The sequence below is a fragment of the Leuciscus leuciscus genome (genome assembly GCF_965113295.1).
Source record: "Leuciscus leuciscus genome assembly, chromosome: 21".
NCBI classification, from domain to species: domain Eukaryota; kingdom Metazoa; phylum Chordata; class Actinopteri; order Cypriniformes; family Leuciscidae; genus Leuciscus; species Leuciscus leuciscus.
The window spans coordinates 27,230,159-27,241,511 of record NC_138745.1 but is presented as its reverse complement, the minus strand read 5'-3'; the positions used below and the strand labels follow the sequence as shown (position 1 = coordinate 27,241,511).

Below are 11,353 nucleotides of genomic sequence, written 5' to 3'. Positions count from 1 at the left end.
TTGAACTATTTTTATTAACTATATTCGCCTTTGCAAAAAAAACACACAAAAAAGCTCAGAATTGTACATAACTTTTCGTGAATGGACAGTGGTTATCATGTTTGCGCATGATGAATATGTATCCAGCATATGTGGTCATTGAGATCACTGTGTGATCTGGAAACGCTCTATGGGATCAGTGAGTGGCCAAGTTGTGTCCACGACGTGTGTGTGCGTGTGTGTCTCGCAACAGGCTGTGAGAGTGTCACCGTCCCCTCAGTAATTCAAGCCTTCCAGCTGAGATCATCTCTAATAAACCATCTGCCACGTCATCCTGCTGCATTCCCACTACGCCATCACAATGCCTCAATACCTCAAAAAAGTCTCCTAAAGGCAGGAAACTCGGCCATGCTAAAACATGTATATCATTAGAGATTACATAAATGACAATATGATAAATATCAGAGCATAAACTTGTGAAGGTGGATCAGCGTGACATCATATCCTGCTGATGAGGTCATACGTAGGTTCAAAGCCATGTGACCACATTCCATGGCTCAAAACTTTTTGTACTGTACTTCTTAAAGTTTATTAAATAAACTAAAATTCTTCTAAACCTGAACCACTCCCTGTCACCTGATGTTAGCTGTAATAGCAGGTTCATGTGTAATTAAGATTATTAACATATTGTAAAGTGTTCTTACTTTATCTCCAAATGTATTATCTATTTCCGATGAACATCCCTTCCCCAGAAATGTAATTAAATTCATAATAGCTACTGCATATTAAGAGCTTAACACTGTTAATAAAATCTGACAGAAGTTTAAGACTTAACAGCTTTGTTAATGACACCAACAAAAAAACATAAAACTTTGATGTTCTGAAATTATTGCACTTTTTGTTTGTTATTTTATTTTTGATGCCAAACATTTGAATGTGGAACACATTTAAATAAATGCAAATATGTTTTTTTGGAACATTCAAAGCCTAGAAAACGTATAACACATATGACAAATACTCTAATGCATTGAGGTTAATTTTACGTAGGGAAAAAACCAAACTCATGCCATCGGAGTTATGGAAATTATTGCGACAAACATCAGATATGCAATAATAAAACACAAGTGTAATTATGCTCAGTTGTTCTCTGAGAAGGTTTGCAATAGTTTTAGGCTATTAAACTTTAATGGATTCATTTGCATTTGTATCAACAGTGCGGCAAAAAAATAATTAAATATTTCACAAAGTTTCATTTGGCTTTTAAATGAATGTTGTGGTGTAACATAACATTTTCCAGCTTAAATTAAACATAATAAGGGAACATATCAGGAGAGAAATCAATATAGCATTATATTTCACTTGCTGTATAGTTTTGCTATAGTGCATGAAGCTCCAGCACACATTGTGACTGTCATACAGTATTTCCCACATAGAAGTGGGTTGCTTTTGTATACGTGATAGACGTCTCTGAACTGTTTCTAGTCCTTGCAATGGTTTTGCTTCCACCTTTGGACAGGATTTAGACATATAAATTTCAAAGCAGCCAACGGAACAGTGGTGCACGTCTGAAAATCAACCATGCTGTAGCAGGACGTGTTTAATATATGCATCAGAATTGCAGAAAAAAATCCAGAAATTACAACAGCAGCTTTTCATAAACATAATAACTTCCAAAACCACATTTCACACCAATTTACCTTACATTTATTCCTTTATATGGTTTCAGGGCAAAGAATGAGTAGTTCATTTTTTTTTGCATGATGCAAAATAGAAACAACAAGAAATGAGAAAATTACAATTCACATCAGAGTCTGAGTATGTTAACATTTGCATTCATCTCCTGATGAAATAAACTGAGGGGATATTTCAAGTCAAGATTTTGCATATGGCAGTGTCCCAGCAACTTATGAAGGATAGATGCGGCTCATGAAGGGCTTATGAAGGATTCGATAAATAGTAATTGTCGTATTATTCAGTGTAGTTCTTATTTTCTTATATGGGTAAGAAATGTGTCTTGAAGTTCTCTGAGGCTAGATGTCAGACTTTTTAATTCATATTTCTCAGGGTAGCTTTATTTCTGAAATTCAATTTCTTGACAGGGGTGTTCCTTAGAGTCTTGAATACCAAAAAAAAAGAAAAAGTTATTGAACATTTTACCTATGAAAAAACACAACACACATTCAAGTTTGTAACACTATGGAGAACAGTGTGGGGTAAGTTGTCACAACAGAAGGTGCCATTTAGACAACCTTTTGTAGGTTTGTCAGTTAAAATGAAATAGAAAGCCAATTAAGAGAGAAAGTAAAAAGCAATATGTCACATCAAATTGTTTAAACAAAATTTTTTATAAAAAAAATAAAATACCCTTGTTCTGTGAATATGGTTTTGGTTAAAAATCTACACTGTTTAAAATCTTGCAATCAGTAAGAATTTTTTTTTTTTTTTTGGGGGGAAATTAATATTTTTATTGAGCAAAGATGTAATCAATTGATCAAGAGTGACAGTAAAGACATCCCCATTCCTAATGTTAAATGATGTCATTTATAATGTATCTTGAGCACCAAAATCAGAATATTAAAATGATTTCTGAAGGATCATGTGATACTGAAGACTGGAGATTATAGGAGATTACATTTTAAAATATATTAAATTAGAAAGCAGTTATTTTATTTCACAATATTAGTGTTTTTATTTGATCAAATAAATGCAGCAGTGGTAAGAACATAAGTTTTCTTTCAAAAACATGAAAAAAAATATTTATTCCAAACTTTTAAACTCTTGCCAGAATGTATGTGATTGTGTTCCTTATAGCAGAAATATAATATTGCAATTGTAATACTCCCTAATTTAAGAGGGGGTTGAATGAGGTGTTTGAAACCAATATACAACAACATTGCTAGAAAACAGACTTTTACTAAGATCTGGCCCTTTCATGTGTGACAACAAGCCCTGTACTCCTAATACCTGTTTCTGTCACAATAATACAATGAAATCTCCTCTAAGCATGTTTCACCCAATTTAGTTGACATAACACGCACTTAGCAGGTAATGATAGAGTATGTGAAAACTGACATGTTTAATTTGAATAAAACCATCTTTTGCCTGCTGTTAGACACAAGATGGCCTATATCACAGATACTCCATGCATTACTGCTTATAAAGCCGTCACAATAAATGACACGCCGTCAGCAGATTTCTGAAATTACAAGAGAAGACATTTATCAATCATGACACTCCATTCAAATAATTCTGTTGATTTCTCCTGTGTATTTCCTGCAGCGAAACAACAGGGCATATCGGGAAGGATCATTAAGTTGGGAAATATTAATTAGGCCGCCAAGAACAATCACCTCATGCTAGTTTTTTTTGAGGAAAAAAGTGTGTCAATAAAATAAATCTTTCCCTTAGCTCCCCCTACTAAACCCGACTGTCTACCTGTCAACTTGCTCTGTGTTTATTTGTGTCTACAGGCACATCAACAGGATGGAGAGCGACGAGAGAGAGACGGATCGTCTTGTCCTCTTGAGCGTCTATCTCACAGGCGGCTCCCACAGGACCCCACATACTTATGGCCTCTTCACTGTCACTTAATTCATTACCGCAGAGGAAGGCAGACTGAGGGGACTCTATTAGACTAATTTAAGAGAAGAGGAAAGGTAGACGCTTTCCTAGTGGGTGAGCTGAATGAATCCCTTTCATTAGCTCTGAGTGATGGCTCTTCACCATCAACGCCATGGATGACTGGCATGAGGGCGATGACAGAAACACAGTGGCGAATGAGCCATTTGTCCATAAAAAGTGTCACTTCAGACAGGGGTGAAGGGAAATACATATGAGCTGGTCACTTTAAGAATAGAGCTGCCCTGCTCACTCAGATACATGACAAACTGCCCTTTCAAAATGAAGTTAGCCTCCAACACTGCTCGCCCTGTGCCTTATATGAGTACCATAAAAAGATCCCAACGGAAATATGATATATAGGCCAAAGCAGAATAAAAAAAAATTGTGATCGAGGACGAGGATAAATATCAAGTCTGATTAGATGTAACCTGAACACCAGGAGAGTGTGACACCTATCACTATTCCACTATACAGTGAGCTGCCATAAAAGTACCACATACAATACATTATACTCCTTTAAAGGCATACAGTAGCTTTGTACATTAAAATCTGCTGCATTTATAATACACGCAAGAACCAATGACGTCTTTAATATGGCAAAAACTTCTTCAGGTTACATACATTAATCAGAAATGCTGTTTGCACCACAACATAGAAGAAGAAATTGTACACAAACATCTGTTACATCAACAGTGACTGAAAATGCGCGATCTTAAAACAGCTGTATAACGTTTAAAAATAGAACACTATTTGGAAAATAGCACACTTTTTAATGGAACTTTTCCTCGTTAAGTTCTCTTTCACATGGTAAAATGGCAGCAAAATAATAATCAATGGAGATATGTCTTCAACAATCTTTTAACATTCTGATATCGCCCTATTTCTGTGATTTTCTCAAGATGAGATATTGTAAAATAAGACAAACCAACGAAAAGCACAAAAGAGCACAAAATACATTTCCAATATTTTCCAGCTACTTTGTTTCCTCCAAAATTATGTCACTTTCTGGATAATGATGTCATTAATAATTGCATTTACAAAGATGAAAAACTTGGAGAGGAGGGGATTATTTTAAAACAAAAATGTATTATATTAAATATATTTCTTTAATTACACATTACAAAATCTGAATTAATGCTGCCTTCACGTAACTTATCAGAAATGTCCTACTTCCCACTTCTGAAGTCGTGATTACGAGCTTGTCGCAATCAAATTTTGATTTGAAAGGGCGTTCATGTGCAATTTTTTAACTAGGAAACTAGTATTTATGATAATTCCGAAAGCACGTAAACTTAAGCGAAAAGCTGTACTCGTGCGCCCTCTCGTGTTTCAGAATAAAAACGTGGACTTTAAACAGGTTTTTTTTTTTTTTTTTAGAGTCTGTGGTTTCAACTCATGCTGATGACGTAGTTCATATGCGCCGCTGTTTATGTGAGTTGAATCATTGAAACTCGTAATGTTGTGATACGATCTTTTTAGTGTATTATGGCTCGTTGAATGTGTACGTAAATTAAACTGATGGACATTATTTGAGCGACCATTCTGTATTCGAGTTTGAATCCGAGGTATGACGATAACAAAAATGCTAAACTGCTATATAGAATACTAAGTTATGTGCCTTAAAACACTTTATGTTACAGGCTGCTTATAATGAGGATAAATGAAGATACATTACTGGAGGGGGGAAAGGTTGTATTGGTACCTTACAATGCAGATCATGTTCCCAGGTATTTATCAGTGGATCCAGTGTGATCTCGTGTCTGGTGGTTGTAGTGTCAGTTCATTTTCACCTAATCTCCCCCGTATTTTCAGGTATCATCAGTGGATGTGCTCTCCTGAACTGCAGAAGCTGACTGCATCAGAGCCTCTGACTCTGGAGCAGGAGTATGACATGCAAAGAGACTGGAGAGAAGATGATGACAGTGAGCTTCCACCTTACACATGCACATTTTTCCTGTTAGTGTCCTGTTGACATTCAAGCAGATTGTCAGAATTACCCCTTATATGTTTTTACTTTCATTCAAATGCAATTTTTTTTTTCACAGAGTGCACCTTCATCATTTTGGATAAGCAGAAATGGGCAGATCCGAGTATACCGGAGCAAGAGTGCATGGTGGGAGATGTCAACATTTTCCTCACTGACCCCAGCGATCCTTCCCTGGCTGAACTGGAGATTATGATTGCAGGTTATAAAGGTTGCAGTGCTTTTAATACATTCAGATTGACTGTGATCTTTAAGTAACATTAAGTCATTTTTTAGTGCCCTGCTACAGAGGAAAGGGACTTGGGAAAGAAGTAACACGCATGATGATGTGCTATGGTAGGATGGAGCTGATACAAATCTATTATTATTATTATTATTATTATTAGTAGTAGTAGTAGTAGTAGTAGTAGTAGTAACTGCTCTATATATGTAGTTTTTTTTTCTTTTTTCTTGGTGATTTGCCTCAACAGGTATCCATAAACTTGGAATTCGAAAGTTTGAAGTCAAGATTGGTTTGGATAACAAAATAAGCATCGCCATGTTCAAGAAATTCCACTTCCGAGAGGTGAGAATGAATGGACTAAATTTTGGAATTATTCAACTCCCTATACATGTAGGATTATGTGACTCCTGAAGACTGGAGTACAGCTAAAAATTAAGCTTTGCCATCACAGGAATAAATTACATTTTGAATTATGTATTTGAAAAAAAAAAATATATATATATATATATATAGTTGATTTTTGTACCTTAACTAATTCTCTAATATTGCATTTATTTTTTGTCTCTGCAGCTCTCCGTCAGTGAAGTCTTTCAGGAGGTCACTCTTGGGGTCACTGTGAACGAGGCTTTACAGAAGCATGTGTTTGGAAACATGGACTTCATGCTGCAGAGGGAGTATGGGAAGGCCCGGGACAGTAGACAGGCAACATTCACACCATTATCTCTGTGAATATACAACCTTGAAATTAAAATATGGTTAAAGATTTGTAGAAGGCTCTATGTAAAGAAAAAAAGCCCTACGGTGCATCTCAATATGAAATATTAATCATTCATTGTGTCAGAGAAAGCTGAAGTACCTTTAGTAGGTGACATCTTTTAATGTTTATCGCATTCTTATACTGTATGTGTGGCAAAATATTTCAGAATTTTTTTAAATTCAGAATTAAATGTGATGACTCAAGTCAACACAACCAGACATTCAATACTGTATCATTGTAATTGTTATTGTATTGTGATTTTAACCTCTTTAAGGCATGGAAATCAAAAAAAGCATACTGTAAACTCAAATCTAAACCTTTTAATCAGCATATTATTTGCATACCGCATGTTGTTTTAAAAATAATTGATGTCGAAAAAATTGATAAATTATATTTGTTATATTTTTGTTGCTTATACTATTGTAGTTCTTTGTGAGTATATACAAGATACTTATGAAACAGTTTGTATCTTATGTTAGTTATTTGTGTAGTAGTCAATTTATGACATTTATCATCCCTGCAACAAAAGTAGTCTTGAAAACAAGTTTGTGGTCCATTAATGCATATAATAAATAATGATACTGGTTTTATGACCTCAGTGATATGTTTCTTTAAAAAGCTGATTCCAAAATGATTCTAATGTCCTGATAAAACACTTACCTAAATATAGAGAGCTGGGTTCGATTTTGCTTTTACTACCTGTGGCACAGGGACAGCAAACGTGTGAGCTAATCAAAATCGTTCAAATCTTTTATTATAATATGTTGTGAAACAATATTACACAAGACTCCAAAGGTTGCACATATTATTATTCATCAACTGTTTTTTGAAGTCATTAACTTAATTTTTCTTTGCTGTTTTGGCAGTTAAAGACATACAAGCAGGATTTCCATTCACAGACTGGTCCATAGTTATCACATGGATTATTACAGTTTTTAAAAAGATGCAGTAATGGAAAAAAAACAATTCCATAGGAATTTCTGCAGACAGGTCTGTGACTTGGTCCCATTGTGTTGCCTGAAAGGCTCAGATCCGCAGCAAGATGGATCATTATCAGAGACAGTCTTATGTTCTGAAATCAGACATCTTCTGAATGACCTGCTGCACGACCTCCAGACCCTGTGCCCACCTCACGGTCTCCTCAAAGTGAATGTTGAGTGGAACACAGAACGCCTCCTTCCTCAGTTCAGTCAACTGACAAACGGCTAATACGCTTGATACTCCCACAATTAGCAGGAGGAGGAGTTTTATGAGCAGAGAGAAGAACAGGGAGCAGATGGAGCGCTTGGCTTTGGGCACGGACTCTGACGCTGTCTTTTTACCTGTAGTGTAGAGCGTACAATCAAAGCATCAAACAAACATTATATTAACATTACTGAACAAACACTACAGTTCAAATGTTTGGGGTTAGTATGATATTTTTTTAAAGAAATTAGTATTATTGTTCAAAAGTGACAGTAAAGACATTTATTGTTACAAAAAATCTATTTAAAATCAAGATTTTAATGTTTGTATGTCAATGTGGCGTTTTTTAATATGCTTTAAGACAAACCATGTGCAAATTCATAAGTCAACACCATTTCTGAGTACTTTCTCATTAAAATTGCAGTGGAAAAAAAGACAAGAGTTTGAAATCATATATTAATTACAGTTACGCATCCAACGTAGTAGAGCGATACATAAAACACACTACCACTCTGATAAATCGACTTGTAGATGAGCCTGTATGAGTGAGTGGAGGCGGGGCTCATTTGCATATTCATGGATCTGCATATACTAAATGATGCAAGGGTGTAGTTATATTGAAGCTTAATATAAAGACATAAATAATATGAAGATATGAATATTATTTTTCACAGGATTTTTTTTTTTTTAAATATGTTGTTTTGGTGATCAAAATTTTGTTTTAAGGGATACAATTATTGACTAGCAGGGGGACTTTAAAATAAATCCTGACAAATGTATCATGGTTACCACAAAAACTGTTAAACATTATTAATAATGAGCAATGTTTCCTGAGCACCAAATCATCATATTAAAATTATTTCTGAAGGATCATGTGAGACTGAAGAAATTATGCTGAAAATTCAGCTTTGCCATCACATGAATAAATTACATAATAATATTTCACAATATTACGGTTTTACTGTATTTTTTAGCAGCCTTGGTGAGCATAAGAGAATTGTTTCAAAAATCTTACTGACCCCAAACATTTGCACAGTAGACTAGATTAAAAGGCTTCAGCATTTTATGAACATCAAGTAGTGAGTATATGGTGTAAAGTGATGGAGCCTCATGCCATGCAAGATAAATTGTACCTTGATTTTGAGCCGCTTTCTTTTTCTTCTCTTCCCTCTTCTTTTTCTGTTGTTCTTGTGCAGCAAGAGCAGCCATCTGAGCTTGATACTCCTTTCTCTTCCTCTCTTTCTCTTCTGCCTTTTTCTTTTTCTGTGCTTCTCTTTCCCTGGCCTCCTTTTCCCTCTGCTTAGCTTCTTTTTTCATTTCTTGTTCTGTAAGGGAATAAAACTAATTATAAACTTAATACATCATTTTCATCATTAATTAAATAAAAAAATATACAAATAAAATGTTTTAAAAATAAAGAACAGTTATTATGTAAAATGTGGAATAAATATTTAGATAGATAGTAAATTATATCTACGAAAGGCAAATAGGGAGAGAAAATTCAAAACTAAATTCGCTATGAAATGGAAGTTGTGATAGTCTTTTCTTCCCTATTGTGATGTATCTCCGACTGAAACGGCTTCTCAAAACAAGAAAAAAAAATTAGTGCAGGACTTGATTTTGTCCTTTGGTGAATTGATTGGATGGTTGTGGTTTGCTATTGCTGTGACCTCATGTGAGTGACAGGTTGTCCCGCCCTCGCACCAGTAAACATGTCATTAGAGAAGAGAAGAAAAGAGGTCGCTACTTGCTGCTATTTTGATTAAAGATTATGAGAGCACATGAATTAAAAATAAAAAAAAAGATGTGCACAAATAAATCATTTATAATAATATAATAATATTCCATTAAAAAAAAGAATGGTCAATTTTGATTTCATGGTGACTTTAATGTTGTGCTCAAATTAGAATGCTCATAATATCATTTGTAATGAGGGAAAATATTAAAACCGAGAAAGAAAATAGACTACAAAATACATTTAAAGCTGTAGATGTATTGGACTCCCTACCTCTTTCTTTTAACAATCGACGTTCTCGTTCCTTATCTGCTTCTTCCTGCAGTACCTTCATGTGCTGGAGAACCTGGACGTAGACAAAACCAAATCATTTGTGAATATAGAAGTAATGCATAATAATTTGTGAATTTCTTCATTTGGAATTGTTGCAAAACTTTGACTATGTGGTAAATAAGCTTGTTTTATACTGTAAAATACTGATCTCGAACATTTTTGCATCTGAGCACTTTACTGACCCTGGATGCACACTGTTTGCATTGCTTCTCATCCAAGCAATCGCCTGCAGCCTTGGCCAGTGTTGACTCCAATGGGTTATCCTTCAGATCCAGCCATTTCAGACTCTACAACAGACAAATTCCCTCCATTACCAAATGATACTGATAAGTACAACATAAGACAGCAAATGGCATGATCTAATATTACAGAGGACGTTTGAGGCCATGACATTCCGAATGCACCTTGAGTTGCGAGAAGCCGACGGGAAGCTGTTTCAGTTTATTGTTGTATAAATCGAGGTGCTGGAGATTAATGAGTTGTCCGATTTCTTCTGGTAAGCAGACGAGCTGGTTTTTGCTCAGGTCAATTTTGATAAGGTGAGTCAAGCCACAGAATTCAGGCTGGTGAGGTAACAAAAACAGCACAAATCATTAAAGAAAGCACAACTTACAGAAAATTCTGCTGTTTTTATTTATTATTATTTTTTATTTACAGTTGTTACTTACAGTCAGGGTCGTTAGATTATTACAGGACAGATCCAAAAACGTTGCCTTCGGAAAGGCAGCCTGCACAGAACACTATTATTTTAGTTTTCAATGTTTTTCACACACTTTGCCCACGTACATGCTGAATGAATACAATTAAGCTAAAGAGGAGGATTAAACCTTTCTAAAAATAAAATTCAAGGTACACATGATTATTGTAAAGTTAAACTACTTACCAGCTCCTTGACTGGCACTTCTGTAAGGTTACTGAGACTCAAATCAAGCTCATTGCCATCAATTTTGTCTTTAATGTTTTCAACTTTGCCTTTAATCATGTTGATGTGCTGCTCCTCACTGGACAATGAATAAAAATATAAGTATGATCAGCAATCAATGCCACTAACGCATTCACGTGGAAGCAAGTTTTGACAGCTAGATGGTAAGGGCAAAATAAGAGAGTTTTCATTGTTAAAGTTGACGTAAAACAGCAGCTTTATGATATCATGTCTATTTGTAATGAATGAAAGTTATTACCTTGTTACAGACGGAAAGAAACGGTCCAGACCCACTGCAGTGGTGTAACGTTAGTTGAATGCAGTGAGTTCACAAATATTTCGCACTTGCAATGGGTGAAAATCCACGTCATTGCTCGCGCGTGCCAGGAGGCGCAGCTGAGTGACTGCGTGTCTCGTCTCTGGATGAGCGCCCGCTGTGAGCGCCATCTAGCGTCTGGAGGTCATTGCAACTCGCGCTTGTTTGTAGGCCACTAGGCCTGCTTGGATTTTTGGAGAACGGGGAAAGGGGCAACACTAGCGGTCATAACTTCGGAAAACAGGTAATGTTGTAATGTTTTTTTAAATAAGTATTTTATGCTCTCTCACCAAGGCTG

General features: G+C 35.5%; 2 protein-coding genes across 4 annotated transcripts; one reads left to right on the top strand and one right to left on the bottom strand.

Annotated features, from left to right (window-relative positions):
* Positions 1-4,967: 4,967 nt before the first annotated feature.
* On the top strand, positions 4,968-7,157 carry nat9 (N-acetyltransferase 9). Of its 2 annotated transcripts, none has more exons than XM_082151091.1 (7): positions 4,968-5,031; positions 5,241-5,327; positions 5,413-5,522; positions 5,646-5,786; positions 5,861-5,920; positions 6,055-6,149; positions 6,378-7,157. In XM_082151091.1, coding segments are annotated over exons 1-7 (654 nt in total). In that variant the 5' UTR covers positions 4,968-5,029; the 3' UTR covers positions 6,537-7,157. The 2 variants fall into 2 exon arrangements, with proteins under 2 accessions (XP_082007217.1, XP_082007218.1); XM_082151092.1 differs by having other exon boundaries at positions 5,007-5,165.
* Positions 7,158-7,301: 144 nt separating this feature from the next.
* On the bottom strand, positions 7,302-11,146 carry lrrc59 (leucine rich repeat containing 59). Of its 2 annotated transcripts, none has more exons than XM_082151089.1 (8): positions 10,999-11,146; positions 10,701-10,818; positions 10,486-10,545; positions 10,222-10,380; positions 10,000-10,104; positions 9,758-9,830; positions 8,883-9,074; positions 7,302-7,886 (listed from the first exon to the last, which is right to left on the bottom strand). In XM_082151089.1, exons 2-8 carry the CDS (start codon positions 10,797-10,799, stop codon positions 7,630-7,632), a joined length of 945 nt encoding a protein of 314 aa, XP_082007215.1. In that variant the 5' UTR covers positions 10,800-10,818; positions 10,999-11,146; the 3' UTR covers positions 7,302-7,629. The 2 variants fall into 2 exon arrangements, with proteins under 2 accessions (XP_082007215.1, XP_082007216.1); XM_082151090.1 differs by having other exon boundaries at positions 10,701-10,896; positions 10,999-11,143.
* Between the last annotated feature and the right edge of the window lie 207 nt (positions 11,147-11,353).

What these genes read in the sequence shown, in the direction of transcription:
- nat9 (XM_082151091.1), top strand. An exon ending in AATGCAGATCATGTTCCCAG is followed by an intron (nt 5,328 to 5,412) that starts GTATTTATCAGT and finishes CCGTATTTTCAG; the next exon opens with GTATCATCAGTGGATGTGCT. An exon ending in ACGCATGATGATGTGCTATG is followed by an intron (nt 5,921 to 6,054) that starts GTAGGATGGAGC and finishes TTGCCTCAACAG; the next exon opens with GTATCCATAAACTTGGAATT.
- lrrc59 (XM_082151089.1), bottom strand. Translation starts at nt 10,799, where the DNA reads ATGATTAAAGGCAAAGTTGAAAACATTAAAGACAAAATTGATGGCAAT. An exon ending in TCGGCTTCTCGCAACTCAAG is followed by an intron (nt 10,105 to 10,221) that starts GTGCATTCGGAA and finishes TGTCTGTTGTAG; the next exon opens with AGTCTGAAATGGCTGGATCT. An exon ending in TCGATTGTTAAAAGAAAGAG is followed by an intron (nt 9,075 to 9,757) that starts GTAGGGAGTCCA and finishes ATTCCCTTACAG; the next exon opens with AACAAGAAATGAAAAAAGAA.